The 23906-nt window shown below is 37.3% G+C and overlaps 1 protein-coding gene across 1 annotated transcript in view; it reads left to right on the top strand.

Moving 5' to 3' along the window:
• KIF5B (kinesin family member 5B) overlaps positions 1-23906 on the top strand; it is a 40731-nt gene that overhangs the window by 5778 nt on the left and 11047 nt on the right. The window contains exons 2-15 of the mRNA XM_060782502.2: positions 8381-8468; positions 11748-11821; positions 12679-12783; positions 13161-13209; positions 14819-14874; positions 14955-15042; positions 15678-15802; positions 18020-18124; positions 18222-18367; positions 18469-18617; positions 19030-19223; positions 19621-19689; positions 21818-22024; positions 22292-22435. Of these exons, the coding sequence (XP_060638485.1) occupies positions 8381-8468; positions 11748-11821; positions 12679-12783; positions 13161-13209; positions 14819-14874; positions 14955-15042; positions 15678-15802; positions 18020-18124; positions 18222-18367; positions 18469-18617; positions 19030-19223; positions 19621-19689; positions 21818-22024; positions 22292-22435 (1599 nt within the window). The remainder of the gene's footprint in view (positions 1-8380; positions 8469-11747; positions 11822-12678; positions 12784-13160; positions 13210-14818; positions 14875-14954; positions 15043-15677; positions 15803-18019; positions 18125-18221; positions 18368-18468; positions 18618-19029; positions 19224-19620; positions 19690-21817; positions 22025-22291; positions 22436-23906) is intronic.

Raw genomic sequence — 23906 nt, 5'->3', positions numbered from 1 at the left:
CAAGCCATATATGGGCTTATAAACCTATAATTCAGATTGTGGCTGGAAAGGGGCTGGCAACCATTGGAGCTGTTGTAACAGGGAAATAGTGCTCTCCCTGAAGCCAGCCACATGTAAACACAAAATTAATTTACGTTTCATATGCATATTATACATATAGCCTGAAGGTAACTTGTGCAGTATTCTTTAATAATTTGTGTACAATCTTCCATGGGAATGCAAAGATGTCGCTATCTCAGCCACCCATGTGGACCATTTTGAACTGTTAAGTATTTTGTGTCTTATTAGAGGTGCTCAATCTATATACGACTCTCTTTTTCTCAAATAATTCGCTTATTCTGTGGCAGTTGAATAAACTGTGAAAACAATTGGCTGTCAACTCAAGCTCTCTTAGTGATGTAGGATATGTATGTAGACACCATCCTGAGGGGCATGATACTCTGTGATGTCATAAACCTAGCTGCTAAGTGGGCATTTAGTTTGGGCATTCACTCATAAGTCTGTAAAACAAAATGAGTGCTTTTGTTGCTGTGTTTGCTGGGATTGCAAGCCTAAAACACTGTATTTGGGAGGGGGCACTAAGCTGTATGTTACAAGCAAAAACAACAAAGAGTTGTTTATAAAACCGTAAGCTCTCAAATACAGTAGCCTATTTTGCAAGATGCATGCAACCTTTTCAGTATGTATGCAGTACACGTGGTTGTGGGTGGGATTGTAGACATCTATGCCTGAAAAGAAATTAAGGACAGAAAATACTGACATTGATCATTCAGCATGCTGTAAGAATTGTCTTGACAGTTTCATAGTCTATCTTCCACTGCAGGAAAGTGGGTGGCAGCTGATATTGTTATGCTAAGGTAGATATTTTGTCTTCGGCAATTAAGCAGCTGAAAAACATCAAACTGTAAACTCGAAGAGCTTCTGTACACTGAGGTGGTGGTCAGACTATAAAGCAGTATTTGACTGTTGGCTTGAAAGCATACTGCAGATGTTTAATAGAAACTGTATTGGCTTAGATCCAAACTCAAAACTATATCAGTTAAAATCAATTGGGGTGAGCTTGAGTGTGATTGACTTGTTCTGTTCATTTCCATGGGTCTACACTGAGTGTCTGGTTTTAGCCATGTGACTGATAGCCTAGTATCAATTAAAATGTGAGAAATACAGTTTAAGCAAAAAAAAAATAATTTGGTTAGTTGTACACTGTAAAGATGATAAAATCTAACACTGCAAATTAGTAGGAGAATAATCAAAAGTCAAAACTCCTTTTTAGTAAATTTGTAAATTCAATGTGCTGATTAAACTTACAGTAAGAATACATCAAAAGTAAAATGTATTGGTATTTTTAGAAGGCAAGTGTTCTGCTGTGATGACTTAATAAAATGTTTGTAAACAATCCACCACTTGCAAAAACTATTTGGGTTAGAGAATAAAGCGTTGGGAAAAGAAATTACATAGGTAGTACTAACAGTGCTAGTTTGTAGAGTTACTGTAAGGGTAAATGTTTGCTTCCCCCCCCCCCCTCAGAAAGTAAATATTTTCAATACTGCTTTTAACGCCATCCTCAGGCCCCTTCTACACTGATATCCCAGGATCTGATCTGCTTATCCCAGATTATATAGCATTGGACACTCATAATGTAGCTCAAAGCAGATAACCTGAGATCAGATATAAGGACAATGTGGAAGTGGACTCAGCCTGGAGTTGTGTGTATTTTTTTTAATGGATTCCAATAACCTCTCTTGTAGGGCATCAGTTTCTTTCTTTCAGTCTAACACCTGATATCAAAAAGTAACAACATTTGAAATCTTGCAGATAATTAATTTGGTAAAACAGTTTTCTGAATTGAATGTTTGCATGTGCAACATAAATCTTCATCTAAGATGGCAGATAGAGACTGAATTTATTTTAACTCATTATATACTGAGAATGTATTCTGTATTCTTTGCATGGGAATAGGCCAGGTAATTAGTAATTTCTCATAGTGAAGCAATTTCTGTAAAGAGCCACTGCAAGCCAACCATTTTGCAGCATAGTATGCCTGCCACGTCATTGTATCGGATGCTTCACGTATAAACCTATAAACGTAACTCAACTTTAGGAAGAAATAGGCATATGGAACCATCGACAATCCTATTTTTTATTTAGATGAGCTGTGTGAAAGAATAGTGCAGAATAGAAGAAAGACAGCCCTGTATTACAAGTGGTTATCAACGGGAAAGACTTGTTGAATGTGTTAGGCTTTATGTTGATCCATATCTCAGCTCAGCTATGGGTGAAAGAAATCTGGTATCCCTCTTTTCTGTTACCATATGTAAAACATAAATTATAATTTTATTTTCAGTAGCTACTGTGAAGCAGAACATTATAAAGGCTATAAAGCATATGGCAAGATTCCAAGGGATTAAAGACTACATTGTGTCCTCCCCAAGCCTTGGGCGTGAAAGAGTAATTCCATATAGGTCATACTTACTGGCATGGGATCTGTGATATAGCCTTCAGATGATGCGCAGGAGTTGAAAAACATCTTGATGTTAGTGAGCAATAAAATAAAGAGTATTTAAACTCCTGCATCTAGGAATTGAGATGGGAACAGGAAAACTTGGGTGTTAGCCAGTAAGCTATTGCTGCAAGGCAAAATAACTCCAGTTAAGCTTCTCTTTCTTTTATCTAAAATCTATTGAACACTGTCAAAATTGACATTATTGTGCAGACACACCACAAATAGCTATATATGCTTTCTGTCTCTTTTACATACAGTGTAAGTTCTTTATCCTTTAGTTTAAATAGCCTCTATCCCTCTCTTTTTTCATATGTTTGTGTTATGTTCATGAAGGGGTATTCGTTATATCAATTTTTATGTTAGTTTCATCCCACTTTGCAAATTGCTGTTTAAATTTGCAAGTGAAATACAGAACATAACCTTTATTATAGCTTCTGGTACAACTATGATAATCTAGAGCAAAAAAAGTAAATAATGTTTTGACTTTTGGATGTAATTTGTGAACCCCCTAAAGCAGCGATGGGAAACCTCGAGCCCACATGCTGAAGTTGGACAATGAGGTTTCCTCAATGTGGTTTGCTGAAGCCCCATCCTCTTCTAGAAACTCCCATTTGGAGCTGTTTTTGAATAATTCTGAAGTGTTCTCATCCTGTTTCTGTATGAGTTATCTGCTTTTTAAAGGAAGTATAGTGGTTTGAATATTACACTAAGACTCTGGAGAACAGGCTTTAAATTCCCACTCAGCCATGGAAGCCTTGGGCAAACCTTTCTCTCGGCTTCAGAGAAGGGCAAAGACAAACTCCTTCTGAAAAAGCTTTGCCAAGAAAACCCATAAGTTTTCCTTACAGTAAGTAGGAAACAACTTGAAGGTTTACAACAATCTCAGCCATGATAAACACAGAGACTACAGAAGTAATCTGGACTAATATATAGATTTTTGCAGCTCAGTTAAAATAAGGGTTTTTAAAAAACTTTTTGTATAATCTTCATAAGTGAGGAAATACTTAAATTACCTTTATTTGAAGATGTTATATGAGAACTACCTTTATATGGTCTAATAGAGAAACTACTATTCAAATACAATATAATGCTTAAATAAAATATATACAGTGATACAGTAAAATAAATAGGAGAAAAATGAAAGATGGAAAATTAATGACCTAAAATTAGTAAATTGAACTTTTAAATATTAAAATGTTTGGAAAAGCAAGAGATTATTCCTGAAAATGTAAAGATGACTTAGGCCCCTTATACACTGCCATATAAAATCCAGATTATCTGCTTTGAGCTGGATTATATGGCAGTGTAGACTCATACAATATTATTCAAAGGAGATAATGTGGATTATCTACTTTGATAATCTGGATTATATGGCAGTATATAAGAGGTCTTAATGTCTGGTGAATTGGCATACGAAGTGTATTGCATATTTGGGATACCAATATTAGAAAGCCTTTCTTCACAGTTATCATACTTTAGTTATTTAGATTGGCCTTCCTCATCTTTACTTCCTCCAGATGTCATGAACAAGGTTTCATCATGTGTGATTATTGCTAGGTGGGCTTAAGGGGATTATCAAATATAACATCTGAAGGGATCCAAATGGCAAAGGCCTGGTTTATTGCACTGGAAAAATACTCTGACATTGGGGAATAGGCTGGTCTAATAACCTGGTTTTAAATTACAAGTGTATTTAAGGGTCCGTTCTTTACATCACAGTTGAGTTTGCAAACAAAGCAAGAGGCAATGCTATATTTGAAAAAGGGCACAGATATGCTTTCCTAGTGCAAATCAGGAAAATGTATTTTGTAGTAAGTAGCTTTAGAACAGTTTTTAGGTGGCAGCTCCTAATTACATGAGCCTGATAATCTCCAGGGTAGCATGTAGATAACTGAAATTGAGCTATCATTGTCCATGAAGGCTGGTTTTATTATTCCCATTTATCTCCCACATTCTAGTAAACTTATAGATTCATAGAGAGGGAGGGATATCTTTCCTGTTTTATCATCAATCACACCTCCATTAGGTGAGTCCGCTGATGAAAGTGATGGAGCACTTTCATGGTTCAGTGGGAATTGGACCTGGATCTCCCAAATCCTAATCAGGGTTCTCATTGGGTTTTGAAACCAGTGTAGCGCCCCCCCCCCCCCCTGTTGAAGTTTTTCCCGTAATAGAATAAATTGTCTAATGTGTGGATGTGAAAATAAGAAACTCTAGCACAGTAAGTTCTAATACATAATTGCAAGATAGGTAGTCTGTGTACTAAAACATATGGAAAATGTCTGTGATACTTTGAATTTCGAAACTGCCTTTCTCAGACTTTAAATCTTTCTCACCAAGGTTTTGCTTCTCTTTTGGAATTTTGGCTGGCTTGTTTCCAGCATTTTGTTGCAGTTGTCTGTCACATGCTTCTTGGCTCCATCTACTCTGATCTGCCAAAATGTGCCCTTCAAATTGTGCGTAGTCTGTATTTACTGGAGATTGGAATAAAGTAGAAGCACACCCCAGAAAGAATGGTAACACAGCCGGATGGAAAGTCTCAGATATATTATTTCTGTTGCATCTAAATGTTTTCACTGAACTAGTGAATCAGAGTCAGGCAGGCATTTGAAATGTGGGATACTTGCAAGAAGTCTACCTGCTAATTGCATGTCTGAGTTTCTTTACTATACAGAACATGAAGAGCACCTCATCTTGCAAAACTATTTGGCATAGGTTTTATATAGCAGAAAATGCTGTACAAACAAAATGTGTTTCTGAAGCTTATGTATTTTGCTAATACTGTTTATGCTTGTTCTTTAAAAAAAAGCTACAAATGTTTGTACTTGAGAGATGATTGAAATTATTCAAAGTAGGTTTTATGAGCTCAAATGTTTAGGACATAAAAATACATTGTAGAACCTGTTGGATCATAGTTTGGGTAATTTTCAGAATTAGTGATCGCTGTTGGTATTCCAGCTTTGTGACACTTACTAGATAACATGACTCAATACATATTTAGGTAAGTTTTGTAAGCTCTGATATTATAGTTTCTGGTCATATTTTTGATAGAAAACATGGTTGAATATTCCAGTTTTATTAATACCTTGTCCTCTGATTACAAACTTTACTCATATTTAACCTTTTAAGTACCGGTGAGGTGAATTTTATGATTCCTTCCTAAGCAACATAGGTAAGGTTTGTTTGAGATTTCTGATAAGGACAATCTGATGTATGATTTTGGAGACTGATATATTTTGAAATTTAGTGAGCTAATAGAATTAGGCAGTTTTGCATTATTTGAGTTATATTTTTTTTTTGTTTTCAAATATGCTTACATTAAGATGAGCAGATGTGGATATTATTTCCTCCTTTCTGGTACTATATATGTGTATATATGTGTACACACACACACACACAACACTCAAAAGCTATGTATTGAACCATAGATGGAGATGCTATCTGAACAAGGCAAGGAACAAACTTAATTATTTTTTTAAAAAGTATTGTACAAAGCCTTTACTGGAGCCTTTGCCAATCAGAATCAAGCCTCTACCAAAAAAGGTAATAACCGTGTGAGAAGTCGTTCATTGACAAATATAATGGTGCTTATATTCAGTGATGTGCACCTGATTCCTGATAATAAGATCCACATGGAATATGGTTTAGATACTCCTGCACAAGGCTTTGTGTGAACATACCTAAAGTTGGGTCCAAAGATACTAGGAGTTCACAGATTTTGAATAGCTTTCGTAACAAGCCTTGTTTTTGTAGCTACCTCAAGCTTCTGAGTGTTTATAAGTTAATAATAAATAATAACAAAACGTTATTTATACCCCGCTACCATCTCCCCATGGGACTCGGTGCGGCTTACATGAGGCTGAGAGCACAATACAGCAATACAAGCAATAACAAATACAATACAAAGCAATTAAAATAAATCTTATACACAAAAAGCATAAACATTAAACAGAAAACAGTGCACATTTAAAATCTATGGCTGGGCCAAATGTAATTAAAGTTTAAAAAATAATGCTAGGCATGAGCAAGATACAGGAGGTGGGGCGTTGATAGAGACATACAAGCAGTCCTAAATCGATACAAAGTGCTTTTTGGGGGAAATAATGCTAAGGGTTCGTTATTCTGGGAAGGCACACTAGAACAACCACGTTTTCAAGCTCCTCCTGAAGACTGTCAGAGATGGGGCATGCCTGATGTCCTTAGGGAGTGAGTTCCAGAGTCGAGGGGCCACCACCGAGAAGGCCCTCTCTCTCGTCCCCACCAATCGTGCTTGCGATGCAGGTGGGAGAGTGAGTAGGGCCTCTTCAGATGATCAAAGAGATCGTGTGGGTTCGTATACAGAAATGCAGTCACGCAGGTAGGCAGGTCCCAAACCTTGAATTGGTAAGAACCTGCAACTTGAATTGGGTCCAGAAGATGAATGGCAGCCAATGGAGCTCATTAAACAGGAGGGTTGACCGCTCCCTGTAAGCTCCACCAGTTAACAACCTGGCCGCCGCCCGTTGGACCAACTGAAATTTCCGAGCCATTTTCAAGGGCAGCCCCACGTAGAGCGCATTACAGTAGTCCATCTGGAGGTGACTAAGGCATGGACCACCCTGGCCGGATCCGTCTTCGCGAGGTATGGTCGCAGTTGGCGCACAAGTTTTAATTGTGCAAAGACCCTCCTGGCCACCGTCGACGCCTGAGCCTCAAGCATAAGTGATGAGTCCAGGAGGACACCCAAACTGTGGACCTGTGATTTCAGGGGGAGTGCAACCCCATCCAACACAGGTTGCCACTCTATACCCCGGTCTGGTTTACGATCGACCAGGAGGGCCTCTGTCTTGTTGGGATTAATCTTCAGCGTGTTCCTCCTCATCCAGACAGCCACAGCGGCCAGACACTTGTCCAGCAAAATAATGTCTGTAGGAAAGTATAAAACATTGGGCTTGGATCAGGCATGGGCAAACTTTGGCCTCCAGATGTTTTGGACTTTAACTCCCAGAAATTTCAGCTAGCTTACTGGCTATTAGGAATTGTGGAAGTCCAAAACACCTGGAGGGCCAGAATTTGCCCATGTCTGGATTAGCTCAATGACAAATGTGAAAAAGAAGAAACACAGTAACTGTTGATGTGCTTCTGGGATTTGAAGTCCATTTTCTATAGGTTTGGGGTTAAACTTGTGTGCATTTAAGAACAGATAAAAACTTGACTTTGCAGATACTTTTCTAGAACATGTTCTTATCTGTACTTTTCAATTGACTGTCTAGTTTCTAAAATGTATTCATTGCACCAAGAAATTAAGCTTTGTATGAGGCTAGTGTTTGTTAGATCACTTCCATTCTGATGGTTAGACAAAGCAAATTTCATATTAGAGATGCTGAATGTTTGACAAAATGTTTACTGAAGTGAGAAGGTTTCTCAAATTCTTTGGAATTAATACTATTTGCTGCAATTAACAATTGTTAGCATTATAGCTCATATATTCAAATATGTATACATATAATATTTTTTATCAAGACTTGTGCGTAAGCAGCATATCTTTGAGTCTGAAAGACTTCAGTCTTTGCTAGTTTACTCGATGTGTCAGTAAATCATACAAAAGTGACTTTGTAGATAACTTTTGAACTCCTTGTTTCAGAATAATTCTGTTAGTTCAACTATGTCTCACCTTTAACAGTTAAAATGTAGAACATAATCCCTTTTTTAAAAAACCCTGCATACATTAGCTGAGCATATTACCACAATTTATAGTACGTTTTAAAAACCAAAATATCTCGCCTGTCCCTATTGTTTATTTTAAAGGCTTATGAAGCAACAAAATAATATGAAACCCTGCATTGTCTATGACTGTAATTGTTTGCTCTAATTGTAGTCTTTTATTTTCTTTTCCAGTCTAAACCTTATGCATTTGATCGTGTTTTCCAATCACATACATCACAGGAGCAAGTATATAATGACTGTGCGAAAAAGATTGTCAAAGGTGAGTACTTTACCCGTACATCTGTACACATATGCACAATCACATACAGAAAGCATGAGTGACAAACTGAATTTTTGAACATAATTCTCCATTCATTTTAGCTTTTACCTGTGATTTTGAGCTACAAATCCAGACAAGGAGAGTAGTTGATTAATATAGTTCAGGTCATACAGAAAATGAGTTTGCTTCTTAAATCACTACTTCAGAATGTTTTCAGTGTGTAAATTTTGCAAAATATACTGAGAATTTTGTGAACATTTTCATGGGAAGACGGTTTGGTCTTTTCCACAAGTAGACAGAAGATTGATAAGTATCTGCTGGAATCAGTCAGTGATTTGCAATAGATTGAAGTTCACCTTCCTCCTTCAGTTTTTATTTCCTGCTAACCTGAAATAGTTTAGCCCTTGTTTGTTAGATTGATTAAAATAAGGAAGACAAAAGTCTAAATTCATGATGTAAATACAATTGCAAATCTTAAATAGATCAGTTGAATTGAATAAAGGGAATTTATATAATTGTATTAATTAATGTATTATTAATTTGAAAAAGTGGGTCCTAGAATTAATTCCATATGAAAGCTGACTGGCACAACTAGGGGATCACAACCAGAAACAGCGAAGACATCTGCCCTTGTGTTTTGCTACCTTGCTGCTGAATACGCATGCCCAGTATGGAATACATTTCACCATGTTAAAACAGTGGCTGTGGCTCTTACGTGCCGTGTTATCACAGGATGTCTATACCCTACACTGCTGGATAAATTACACTGCTTAGCCAGTATTGCACCACCTGATATCCATCGGGAAGTAGCAGCCAATAATGAAAGGACCAAAGCATTGACATCTCCGGCTCATCCTCTGTTCGGATATCAACCAACACAGCAACGCCTTAAATAAAGAAAAAGCTTTCTAAGATCTACAGAGACACTCACTGGAACACCTCAGCAAGTGAGAGTCCAAAAGTGGCAGGCTCAAACCCAGAACCTCAAGCCATGGCTGATACCAAATGAGAGACTCCCTCCCCTTGGCACACAGAAGACTGGGTGACTTTGGATATCAGTCAGCATGCCAATGTTTTAAATCAAGAAACAGTTTCCTATGGTCTACAGAGATAGTTTCAGGAACACCTCAGAAAATGAGAGTCCAAAAGTGGCAGGCTTTCACCTGGAATCTCAATCAGTGGCTGATACCAAATGAAAGACTCCCTCTCCTGGGCACACAGAAGACTGGGTGACTTGTAAGACTCTGAACAGACTGTGCTCTGGCACCACAAGATGCAGAGCCAACCTTAAGAAATGGAGCCACATAGTGGAGTCCATGACATGCGAGTGTGGAGAAGAGCAAATCACAGACCACCTATTACAATGCAGTCTGTGCCCTGCCACATGCATAATGGAGGACCTACTTACAGCGACACCAGAGACACTCAAAATGGCAGTTTCTGGTCAAAGGAAATTCAGTATAATGCCGTGTTTTTTTAAACTCTGTTTGTGGTTTTTATACATTACTAGCTGTGCCCTGCCATGCGTTGCTGTGGCCTATAGTAAAACTTATCAAAGTTGAGGTAGATATCTGGACTATTATGAAAGAGAGGTCCCTACCTATTCCTTCCCCTTTTCTCTCCTTTCTTCCTTCTCTACCTCTTTCTTTCCTTCTTTCACTACTTGGTTTCATCCTTCTCTCTTTCCTTCATTCCCTCCCCCTTTCTTCCTTTGCCTTTCTTCCCTCCCTGTTTGCTTCCTTCTTTCACTTTTTATTTCCTTTTATTTCACCACCATCATAACAATAACAATAATGCACTGCATTGCCTCTGGGACCTGACACCTCTCCCATTCCCCCTAAAAGGGTCTCATAGGAACAATAGCATCATCATCATAATAATAGAAATAACAACCTTTACCCGCCACGTGTTGCTGTGGCCAATCTTCCCTCTTTTTCTCCTTCTTTCCCTCCCTCCCTCCCTCCCTCCCTGCTTCCTTCCTTCCTTCCTTCCTTCCCAGCTTTCCTTCTCCTCTTCTTTCTCTATCTCTTTCCTTCCTTCCCCCTTTTTCTTTCTCTTCTGCTGTCTCTCTTTTCTTTCCTTCCATCTTTCCTTTTCTTTCCTTTTCTTCTTCCTCTAACTTTCCTTCCTTCCCCCTTTTTCTTTACCTCCCTTTCTCTTTCTTCCTTCTTTCCTTCCTTCCTGTCTTTCCTAGATTTTGACAGGGCGGGAAGGGGCGGGGTGGGGTGGGGTTTGGAGGTGGCGTGAAGTAAAAGGAGGTAAGATTGGGGCAGGGGAGTGATGGAGCGTGGGGTTGTGTGTGTGTGTGCGGCAGCGGGGAGTGATGGAGCGTGGGGTTGCGTGTGTGTGTGTGCGGCGGCGAGGGGGTTGCGTGTGTGTGTGTGGCGGCGGGGGGAGTGGGGTTGCGTGTGTGTATGCGGCGGCGGGGGGAGTGATGGAGCGTGGGGTTGCGTGTGTGTGTGCGGCAGGGGGTGTGTGTGTGCGGGAAGCGGCGCGGCGCGGCGCAGCTTGGAGTAGGCATGGTTTCCGCAGAGGGAACGTTGGCCGGAAGGCCATGTACGCGCGCCAGGGAACTTGCGGCTGGGTGCCAATGCGCATGCTCAGTTGTTTTGCCATTTTGTGAGTGTGTTGTTGTGTTGTTTTTCATTTTGAGTAGATATGTTTGTACCTTGTGGGTTGTGTTATGGGCATGGGAATTTTGGTTAAGTTTCGTTGGGGTTTTTTTGAGTTTTGTTCTTTTGCCGTTTTGTGAGTGTGTTGCTGTGTTGTTTTTCATTTTGAGTAGATATGTTTGTACCTTGTGGGTTGTGTTATGGGCATGGGAATTTTGGTTAAGTTTCGTTGGGGGAGTTTTGAGTTTTGTTGTTTTGCCGTTTTGTGAGTGTGTTGTTGTGTTGTTTTTCATTTTGAGTAGATATGTTTGTACCTTGTGGGTTGTGTTATGGGCATGGGAATTTTGGTTAAGTTTCGTTGGGGGAGTTTTGAGTTTTGTTTCCTCGTTGGATGCCCCTAACAAATTTATATATATAGATAATTGTATCCTCAATTTGCTTCTAACACGATAAATAAATAAATGTATCATTCACTTCGTGATTCAGTGGGTCTACTCTAGTTGGAATTAGCAATTAGTAAGATAAGAAGGAGTTCCTTGCACTTAAGATTTTGTGATCCTTGTTGCAAGACTTGTTAAAAACATCTGGAGAAACATTTGGTTTCAAGAGGCCTTTATATGAGCTCTTGTGGAATTTTGTCATTGGTGTGCATTTTCTTTCCTCCCAGATGTACTTGAGGGATACAATGGTACAATATTTGCTTATGGGCAAACGTCATCTGGGAAGACTCACACTATGGAGGTAAGATGTTGTTACTGTGCTTCCTCGGTTCCCTCTGTAAATCTGAAACATACTTCTGTATCCAGAGGTAAATCTTCCAGGTGTTTGTTCCAGTTATGTTCATTGTTTCCAACTTAAGGCAACCCTATTATAAGAGTTTATTGGCAAAATTTGTTTAGAGGGTTTTGTTTTTGCCTTTCTCTGTGACTTGCCCAAGGTTACCCAGTGGGTTTTCATACCTGTGCGGGGATTGATGAGCCCGATAATATTCCATCAAGTCCTGTGCATAAGTGCAGATTGCTTTTGTATGTACTACAAGTTTTCTTTTGAATCTGCTTTGTGCTATTGATATCCATTATATAACATTCCTAATGTTGAACAGTAGTTTGTGTGGGTTGCATTAGGCAAACAAAAGTGAGGAAGGAGAGAGTATTCATATTTTATAGAGTACAGTGGGCCCTTGGTATCATCAGCAGTTTGATACTGGGACTCCCCATTGATACCAAGATCCGTGGGTGCTAAAGTCCTGTTATATTCAATGCTGATTAAAATGGTGTCCCTTACACAAAATGTCAAAATCAAGCTTTGCTTTTTTTAAAAATTTCAAACTGTGGATATAAATCTAAATTTCTGATTAAATACATGAATAATTGGTTTGTGCATTCCATAAATTTCCCGAAGAAAATTAACAAGTAGCAACTTTCCGCAGTTGAAATGAGTTTGAAAGTTCTGTTAGAGTTGGACATCATCATAGTAGTTAGTTTGGCCTATGAATTAGTTGCAAAATTAATTTTTAAAATGTTCCTTGTTAGCAATACTTTAAATGTTTTGAATAAGCAGGCTTTACAAAAATTAACACATCTTTGTTCTATATTAAGGGGAAGCTGCATGATCCAGATGGAATGGGGATCATTCCAAGGATAGTTCAAGATATTTTCAATTATATTTATTCTATGGATGAAAATCTGGAGTTTCATATTAAGGTAATTTTTTTTCCAATTCGTATTCAAGATATTCATCAGTATAGGACATAACTGGAGATGGATATGTCCTGTTTAATTTAAAAGTCCCATCATGACATACATAAAGCTCACCAGAGGCTGCTGAACTATGTCTTTCTCAGCTCTCATGAGCATAGCTATAGAAAGGGATGATGGAAACTGAAGTTCAACAACTATGAAAAGCCATATGTTGTCCAGTCCTGCATTAATATGTTTGTGTTCTGTGTTTCGACTATATAAAGATTCTCAGTGTTGTTGACAATAATAATATCAGATTTATAGATATATTCCATCACAATAATAGTTGCCTATCTGTAGAAAGAGTATTGTGCTGACCTAAGATTTTTATATTCTTTCAGGTATCATATTTTGAAATTTATCTGGATAAAATAAGGGATCTTTTGGATGGTGAGTATATGCATTTGTTTTTCTTTAAGGGCACATGATTCTTACTTATATTGCTAATGTAGTGTAATGGAACCAAATAGGGAAGACTAATAGCAATGCATGATAGTGTGAAATGATTTTGAGGTTAGTTCTTTAGGATGGAGGAAGCAGTGAGATGCGTGGGTGGTAATAGTGTGAGAGGAGACAGAGGTCAAAGAACGAAAGAGATGATCAGCAGACAGAAATTTAGTTTGGTTGATAAAATAGAAGGTAATTAAAAGCTCGCGGCTTGTGGCAGATGCCCCAGGCTTTTACTAATGAAATCTTGTATTTGTACTATGGTGAATGCAGAATGCTAGAAATGAAAGTGCAATAAACATTTTGTTTCATGTCTTCATTTGTTTGGAAACGTGTGTATGATACTGCAAAGTATTCTTTTAAATATTGTGTGAAAGTCTAAGGCAATTTACTGTGTGAAAGTCCAAGGCAAGGTTGTCTGTTGGGTTTCCAACTCCAGCCAAGAGAGGCTGCTGGGAGTTGTAGTCAGTGAAATATGTTTTAAATGTTTTTTGATAATGCATTGTGTGTTGTAAAATTGTATTTGACACATGTTGTGAACCGAATCTGAGTCCCTCTCGAGGTGAGAAGATCAGTATAAAAAACCCCTAAATAAATAAAATAAATAAATAAAATAAAATAAATAAATTTAATGATGCTTGCTTTTGCACAAGGTATTTTGCAAGTCAAATCACATTTCTTAACTACTCAGCTTTGTATATGTCAGCAAAAATCTTTAAAATAAATCTGTAAGGCAGGTCAAATTATTCTATTATTAGAAAAAGAATTATGTAGTCTTTTGGTGGGGATATCAATAATACATTTCCAAGGGTTATTAGCTTTTGTTCAGTGCATGTAGCTGCCTGGAGCTGGAAATACATTTAATATAAATAACATGAATTTGTCCTCCTGTCTGTCAGAATCTGACAAATTGTAATGACATTTCTCAAGTACACACTTGAGAAAAAAATATATTCACTTATATATCAGCTGATCTATATTTGATATGACAACCTGTGAAAGAAGTTGCCACTCTAACTCAAGCAACCAGAACTCCCATCAAAAAAACTGAAGAAATAATGCTCTAAATTTTTAAAAACTGTTTTATAATACAGTAAAACAGCAAAACTGTGTTACATGAAGTTAAGTCTGACTTTGTCATAATTTGCTTTTTGATATTAATACAGAGTTCATTGCATGGTATAGTATGAGGTATAGTTAGGCCTATTTTTATAATAACTCTCAAGCAACCAGAAATTACTTGTATCTCGCATTTACCAATCCTCATGGGTGCCACTTATCTGAGGGCCTGCTGTATAAATAACTAATTGCATTATAGAGTTTTTGCCACAATTTATGGTGATGAATGCTAGGCTAGCTTTAAAACGGATATAGACAAGTTTATAATGCATAGGTTTGTTGACAGCTGTTGATGAGGACAGCTAAATAATCCTTGATCTTAGGACAAGATAATTGGTTTATCACAGCCAAAATAAGGATTCCAAAATCTGGGTATGTTTCTCTTTTCTGTTGAAAGGGAATTTAGTTTTTCTAATACTTGTTTCTCTTTCAGTCTCAAAGACCAATCTTTCTGTTCATGAGGACAAAAACAGAGTACCTTATGTGAAGGTGAGTATAAGAACTAGACAGGTATTTTGGCACTTTGTAGATATTGTTTATCTGTTAATCACATGTTTGTATTTTCAAAGGGCTGTACTGAACGTTTTGTATGTAGTCCAGATGAAGTTATGGATACTATAGATGAAGGAAAATCAAACAGACATGTAGCCGTTACAAGTAAGTGATACATTTTGCAATATATATTTAAACATAAGGGTATCTGTGTTAGCATTTTGAAGAATTACTAAATTTTGTGCACACAGCTATGTGAAATTAGACTCATAGGCAACAGAACTAAATAAAGAGAATCTCTCTTAGCTATTTGGGAAAACATAAAATAAATGTTTAGTGTGGCCTTTTTTCTTATTTGCAAATCATGAGGTTTTAAACATAGACAGCCAAATTTCTTTATAGGGTTAGGAGGAGAAAAGTTGGCTTTGTCATCATCAAATTGACTAGAAGCAAGAGATGCATTGTCAGTCATGTAATTCTCTGCATCTTCTGGAAAGAGTGTGAATCCTTTCTGCTGTTGGTGTGGTATTTGTCTTATCAAGAAGAAATCTCAGTGTTGTTTGGGGCTATTGAAATGAAGTACGCATTCCCCATTCTGCTTCTACTAAGAAAATAAACATGGCTGTAAGAAGGATGTATAACTGTAGAGTAGACCTATATCAATTCTCTTGGCCTAGTTCTGAAGCAAATATACAGAGGAATTTTGTTAGGTTTACCAAATGGCTTTTTCTGCTTTGATGATTAGGTTATCAAACTAATAGCATGCATGTTTTTACATTTCTAAAAAAACTCTCTTCCAGACATGAATGAGCATAGCTCTCGAAGTCATAGCATCTTTCTCATTAATGTAAAACAAGAAAATACTCAAACAGAGCAGAAACTGAGTGGAAAGCTCTACCTTGTAGACTTGGCAGGGAGTGAAAAGGTAATGCTTGTATAATTTGAAATTGTAATATTTGAACAAAGCATCTTCATTTTCAGTATTTGGTCTTACCAGTGGCCATAGTCTGCTTTCTCCACTACTGGTATATTCCTTTGGTAATCCTTTTTGTTCATTAACATAATTTTAAGTTATTCCCCCCTAAATCTTGCTTATCTTTCATATGTGGCTCCAAGAGTAGCCAGTGGGAATTTATGATAGTTTTGCTATTTGCTATATAGAAGCTTGTACTTGAAAAATATTTTTATAATTGTGTGAGAATGCTTATTCTATCAAATCATGTGAAAATGAACTCTCACTTCATTCAGTCTATCAATTTAATCATGCAGTATGTTTTTTCTGTCATTTGTAGTTAAAATTGGGATAACGTAATAACTTTATGTAAGTTTACTAAATCTGAGCCTTTAAATCCTTGACAGCCTTTAAATCCTTAAGTATTCTGATTCAAGAACGCATCATTTTGAGAATTTCCAAAATAATGGGGATATACATGCAGTCCCCAACTTACAAACTTGTGACTTACATATCAGTTTTTTAATTGGGTCCATAACCAATGTCAGAGATTGTATACAACAACTAATGGTGTGGAAGGGATTCTAATGACTCCAGTTACGGAACCGGATACCCACAGATAGGTGTAGTGGACTTCTGCAGTAACAAGAACACATAGACACAGTTGTTCTTTCCAAAAATGCGCAGGAAGGCTTTTCTCTTTTTTGTTGCAGAAATATATGCAGTGTATACAATATAATCAAACTTTACAGTTTTTCTCCACTCCGACAGCATCTCTCCAACAACCACCATCCGTTCCTCATCAAACCCCATTAGGGAGAACACAAATTTTATACTTCCCCTATTACATCAGCTTCCACACCCTGATTACAGTGACACAGCACTTTCACATGTGGTTAGGCTAGAGGTATTATCACTTGAGAAATGCCAGGTAATTTACAATTGCAGCCATTACAAACAACTCATAGATAAGAATGGGGTTGAGACAACAGGAAATGAGAGAGATCCTAGGAAGGGAAACCTACTTCTGAAAGAGTCATCCTGAGAAAAAGGTGCATCCACTGAAGCTTTATTACCAATAATTGTTTCCACAACAAGCCAAATTTTTCAAAATCCAATCATAGGGACAGAAAGTGTTCTCCCTAATGAGGTTTGATGAGGAACGGATGGTGGTTGTTGGAGAGATGCTGTCGGAGTGGAGAAAAACTGTAAACAAGGGCACATACAGCAAAACAAACACCACAGGGGTGTTAACCCTTCCCTAGGCTACCCAAATTTTATATATATGTAGTCAGAACAGGTACCTTTTTAAAGTGTAACTCACACATAACTTGGGGACTTCCTGTATATCAGGAAAATACTATAATTTAGATTTCTCTAATAGAACATGAAATTCTGTGAATTTGTAACATATAGATTGATTTAGAAGTTAAATTCTCACTTCTCAGTTATTTGCTAACGGAAAACATAATGTCTACAGTTATAATGTTGGAGTATGATACATCCTCTGAGATGTTGTGTTAATTCTGAATGAAAGTGCGATGAATGATAAACATCCTTGTTTCAATTTGAAAGTCTTTCTAAGCCTGCTTAGCCAAATAATATAATGTTTAAATTGTTCTCAAACAGTAAAGGTGCTTGCATGAATTGGTACTCCTTTTTGGTAAAGAAAGCTTTCACATGATTGTACTTAATCAGCAGAAGTTAGGTGTTCAAAAACATTCCTGTATTAATACCCAAATCTATACAAAGTTGCTACCTGTAAGATGTCATTGTTTCCAACAGTCACTTGTAAAATGGGTCTAGGTGAGGGAGGAATATTTATATCAAATTGTTCTTTCTAGATACAGGGATAATTCAATATAATTCAGTTGTTTTTCTTAAGGACCACAACATTTTGGGTTTTTAGTTTTTTTATTGCAGTGTAGCAGAGGAGCTTTGATTTTATAATTAGATCTATCCATCTTCAAATGTTAGCGGATTCTTCACCTCTTAGCCTGATCTTCAGGAATAGTTTTTGTTATGGAGGTAGATATGTTTCATCAAGAAAGGGTTTATGAAGGACCACTGCACACTGTTTATGGATTTTTTAATTTAGGCCAAAGGTTCATCCAATAAAACATGGTTCATTCAAACCTCCTTAGAATTTTATTTTATTTTGTTTCATGCTATGTTGTGCTATTTTGTCAGGTTAGTAAAACAGGAGCAGAAGGTGCTGTACTGGATGAAGCTAAGAACATCAATAAATCTTTGTCAGCTCTTGGAAATGTCATCTCTGCTTTAGCTGAAAATAGTGTAAGTATATTTCTCTTTTGAAAATGTTTAAATTTTAAGCCTATCTAGAAAAATAGTTTTTATAAACTGAACTTTGGATACTTTTTCTTATTTACAGACATATGTTCCATATCGCGATAGTAAAATGACTAGAATCTTACAAGATTCATTAGGTGGCAACTGCAGAACCACAATCGTCATTTGCTGCTCACCATCATCCTATAATGAATCTGAAACAAAATCTACATTGTTGTTTGGTCAAAGGTTAGTAAAACATTTAAAAGTGTAAAGTGTCAGGCATCGGTAAACTTTGGCAAGTAGCCTGTATCCACTGCACATGACTGAATTCTAATCTGCCTTTCTAGAGCGAAGACTATCAAGAACACAGTATGTGTTAATGTAGAATTAACTGCAGAGCAGTGGAAGAAAAAGTATGAAAGAGAAAAAGAAAGAAACAAGACACTGCGCAACACCATACAGTGGCTTGAAAATGAACTCAATAGATGGCGTAATGGTGAGTTGTGTCACACATACCAAAGCCATGTGTGTTTTTATTCTGGTATGTCACAGTAAAAAGGTTGGAAGTATATTAAAATTCAGCGAAGTTTATGGCTAGGTGTGTAACATTGTGCTTCTACAATCATAACAGACCAAGACTATCTGTTAGGACAAAGCTGCCATTACTAAATGCTACACTGTTTTGTTTTAAAAAAATAAATTAAAAAAATGTAAAAACCAGATTAGGTCAGAACTATATCAAAGCTGAGCTATTCATTCAGCAAGAGAGAATTTTGGGATGACTTTATTGTTTTTACAAATGTAAAGGATGGCTGTTCATTGAATTTCTTATGTCTAAACCAATCTAATGGGTCAGATTGTACACATATTTCCAGCAGGTGATGAAATTGCAATCTTTTGTTTTGAAGGAGAGACTGTACCTGTTGATGAACAATTCGACAAAGAAAAAGCCAATTTGGAAGCCTTTGCAGTGGATAAGGATGTTACTATAACTAACGATACACCAACTGCAACTATAGGAGTGGTTGGTAACTTTACTGATGCTGAAAGGAGAAAGTGTGAGGAAGAAATCGCTAAGTTGTATAAGCAGTTAGATGATAAGGTATGCTTTGATTGTGAATATATTTTATCTGATGTTGTATTTCTATGTCTAAACAAAATTTATTACACTTAAATCAGACATAATCCTTATTGAGTTTAGTGGAACTTAAGAGTAAACATGTTTACCTGTCCCTTCTTGGTCAGTAGATTGTTCTTGACAGAGAAATAGCACATCAGTGTATTAGGAACAAAGTAAAGGAAACTGATAATTTATATTCGAAGATCAGAAATTAACTGTATTCTGCTCTTTGATCATAATACATGCATAGTACTTGCATAATTGACCATAGGTATTTGATGCCAGTGAAAAGTGTTAAATCTAGATGTACTCGTAGTTAAACACACTGAAATCAATGGGAAACTATAGAAAAAAAAGTCTTTTTTTTAATAAAAATCAGGATGAAGAAATAAATCAGCAGAGCCAATTGGTAGAGAAGCTAAAAACACAGATGTTGGATCAGGAAGAGGTAAGCTTTTCTATTTTAATTGCATAGAACAAACAAGGAATTATATAGCAATGAGTACAGATAAATGATCCGTATGTTAGTTAGTATTGGTTCTTTGTTGTTTTTTTTCCCTTAGTTTTTATTTAGGGTTATGTTACAATGTTTGGGCTGGGGAAAGAAGCAAAAGGAGGGAGCTCAAGGCTGCAAAAAGTCCCCAGTTGAGGCTGCTGCAGGGGCATATTTCATCAGCGCTGGCCCAACGAGGCACCCAGGAACTGTGGAACTCCCTGCAGCTGGTCAGATCAGCTCGACTGGTTGTTCTGACACGACAAATAAAAAAGCTGGAAAGCAGGGGTCTGGGGCGATCTCGACATTATTGGCACCAAAGATTCTAAACAGAACCATAAATTTGCTCCCACAACAAAAACAATGGAAGTTATTTTAGGCAACCAAACAGTTTTTGGGTCATAGTATTCTAAAACTGATTTTTGGACAAGAGTTGGCAGAGTTTTAAGAGCAGAGGCTTTATGTGACCGGGCCAGTGTAGAGACCATCCTATGGCTTTGAGAGTTTAACTATACCTAAAATCAAAGTCAGAATTGTTTGATATTCCTAGGTTTTGTACAAAGACGTTACTATTTTTACTTTCAAATTATTAGAAAACAGGAAAATGCATTCAAGATACATATTTCATTGAATTGATACTTAAAATAATAATAATAGTAAAATTGTAAATAGTAAGATTGTGAAATTATAGAGTAGCTATTAGTAAAATTATAAGAATGATAAAAATAAGGGAAAACAACTATCCCAAACACTTTACACTTTACATATCCCTTGTAAAATTACCTAAATGCTGAAAATTCTCAATGGGTTTGCTTGTGAAATACAAAAATCTATGTTAATATCAGAGTTAAAGCAAAACCCAGTGTCAAGGTTAAGTCCAGACAAAGATATATGGAGTAATCTCCAATAGTTGATGTACTTTCACTTTTTGTGTCAATTGCTTCTTCAGTGAGAGGTCAGCTGAATCTACCCTTGAACTTCAGTCACTGTCTTAGTTTATTATTCTTGTTCCTTGCACCTTCTCCTTCTTACTCCCTTTCACTTTTGCCTTTATTTCAACTCCTTCTCAGCACAAGGTAACTCTCGCAACAAACAAACGGCAGCATTTTAGAATGCAGGCAGGGAGAGGATAATCACAGCCTTCCACCCTGTAGTAGAATAACAGCAGTAGAGTAGTGCTTTGCAGAAACCACAACAACGATTATAGGACAAGTTATAGGACAAATGCTGCTTCAGCTTCTGGAAGCCATAGAAAGCTAAACAGGTCAGCTTGTCTCTCACCCGTCTTCTTTTATTTCTTTGTTTATTTTTCTTCAGGTTGATTAATAGAGTGTTGCTGGTTAAGTCCAATACTCCTTCCGAGATAAGAGTGATTTGGCAGTGACTTATCAGTTTGTTGTCAGTATTCCTCTCTAATGATTAGCGAGTGAAAAGTCGTGGCTCTGGCTACGCCGCCATTTTTCCTCGGTTGAGAAACACTCTAGCTGTCAGTTAGTATTGGTTTTATGGGTAGGACTTCTGATTTTGTTATAAATGCATGAGAAATGAAGCCCTTGTTATCAATAATCTGTAGATTCTTTTAAAACACTTTTGAAGGCCATTGACTTACATGAATTTTGATTTATTAGTGTTTCTAGTGTTTCAGGATTTGCAATGGTGGCTAGTCAGTCTTATTACAAAACCTTTTAGTAAATTGACTAGTTAAAAGCCCACAATAATTAAGCATCAGTACTAGTGGTAGCAGCCCCATTTTTGCTGGCTTCAACTCTCCTTGTTCTCCTGTGCTTGAAATCTGTTCTGAAGCATTTTCTTGCCATTTAAATAGTTTCAGGTTTTTGGGACCTCAAGACTGAGAAGAGGTTGCTTTCCTATTGGATAGTGCTCCTGATAACTGCTTCTGTGGGAGCATTAACAGGATTGGATATACGCAAGGATATGCTTAGAAATACTAGCCTGTTCAACAACCACAAAAGTTGCGGATAATTGCATTAAGAATTCTGCAAGGAATAAATTAAAAATCCATGCTTTGATTTAATTGAAAAGCTGCTTTAAAGTACACTATTGACATGTGTTTCTTTGGTAGCTTCTGGCTTCTACCAGGCGGGACCAAGATAATATGCAGGCAGAATTAAATCGCCTTCAAGCTGAAAACGATGCCTCTAAAGAGGAAGTAAAAGAAGTGCTCCAGGCCCTTGAGGAGCTTGCTGTCAACTATGATCAAAAGTCACAGGAAGTAGAAGACAAGGCAAAAGAATATGAGCTTCTTAGTGATGAATTGAATCAGAAATCGGTAAGAAATCAGAAAAGAAAGAATAAGAGCCTGCAATATAACTCCTTTGTGAAATATTAACCATTAATAAACTGAATCTCTTGCAGGAGTAGTTTTTAAATATATATTTGTACAAAACTGTATTCACAGTGTGGTGCCATTAATACTGCAAACACTATCTCAGTTGGTTAAGAAATCCTTTCACTGTTGTATCTTAGTAGTTTTAGATTATACTAGTGTCTTGTGTGGAGAATTAATATGTGATCAGTCTTTCTCTTCCATCTTTAGGTAACATTAGCTAGTATAGATGCAGAACTTCAAAAACTTAAGGAAATGACTAATCATCAGAAGAAACGTGCAACAGAAATGATGGCCTCTCTATTGAAAGATCTTGCAGAAATAGGGATTGCTGTCGGAAATAACGATGTGAAGGTAAGCTGAGCTGCACTTCTGAATTCTAGTCCCCCCCCCCCTTTCCCTTCACCATAGATTCCAGTTTTTGAAACAATTATAATTTCTCTGTCTGCATATATGAGTGCAACTTGATGGGAATGTGTAATGTTATTTTTCAGTATTGTATATGTGATGCTTTCAAGTATGGTTGTCAGTGGCTTCTTTTCCATCCAATATTGGTGCTCCCGATTAATTTACAGGGAGCATTTTGAGGGCAACAAAGACACTAGCTTAACATTGACATGGATAGAAATATTTTATTTATTAAAATAAAGATTTTAACATTTGTGCTGCTTTAGATGCCAAAAGCAGCAAAACCTCTCTGAGGGGCCGTCTTTTGTCTACCTACTGAAGCTCCCATGGAATGCCGCTGTCAACTACCATTATTTTGAAAGGCATTCTATTTGAAATCCGTACTAGGATGGTCTATTTAATTGTTTTGAAGTGCCTTTTATTCCAATTCCTTCTTAAGCTAAGTTTTGTTTGAATCTGTGTTGCAATCTGCCATGGGGGAAGGCATGTATGAATTTAATAACTTCTTTTTCAAATAATCATCATCAACATCATCTTTATTTTTATACCATCTTATCTCCCCCGGAGGACTCAGGGCGGCTTATATATAACAGTGGCAAATATTCAATGCCCGACATATGCCAAAACATTACAGCAGTAAACATAATAATGGAATAATAACAGCATTGTACTAAGGGCCCTCCTGGTGGTGCAGCGGGTTAAACCACTGAGCTGCTGAATTTGCTGACCGAAAGGTTGGCAGTTCAGATCTGGGGAGTGGGATGTTAGGCCCAACTTCTGCCAACCTAGCAGTTCGAAAACATGCAAATGTGAGAATAGTTACCGCTTCTGTGGGAAGGTAATGGTGCTCCATGCAGTCATGCTGGCCACATGACCTAGGAGGTGTCTACAGACAGTGCCAGCTCTTTGGCTTAGAAATTGAGATGAGCACCACCCCCAGAGTTAGACATGACTGGACTTAATGTCAGGGGAAACATTTACTTTACTAATCAAATTAAATTAAATATCAAAATAAAAACATAGACCAACTAATCACTAAACAAGTACATTTATGAGCATGGTTAACAATAAAACATCTATCATAGTCAGCACAATGTATTATCGAAAGCTTTCATGGCCGGAATCACTGGGTTGTTGTAGGTTTTTTCGGGCTATATGGCCATGTTCTAGAGGCATTCTCTCTTGACGTTTCTCCTGCATCTATGGCAAGCATCCTCCGAGGCAGTGAGGTCTGTTGGAACGAGGAAAATGGGTTTATATATCTGTGGAATGACCAGGATAGGACAAAGAATTCTTGTCTGCTGGAGCTAGGTGTGAATGTTTCAACTGACCACCTTGATTAGCATTTGATGGCCTGGCAGTGCCTGGGGCAATCTTTTCTTGAGAGGTGGTTAGATGTCCCTGATTGTCAGCACAA

This window comes from Anolis sagrei, chromosome 6, assembly GCF_037176765.1.
Source record: "Anolis sagrei isolate rAnoSag1 chromosome 6, rAnoSag1.mat, whole genome shotgun sequence".
In the NCBI taxonomy this organism is placed as follows: domain Eukaryota; kingdom Metazoa; phylum Chordata; class Lepidosauria; order Squamata; family Dactyloidae; genus Anolis; species Anolis sagrei.
The sequence above is the reverse complement of the archived record's forward strand: the minus strand, read 5'-3'. Positions and strand labels throughout refer to the sequence as shown.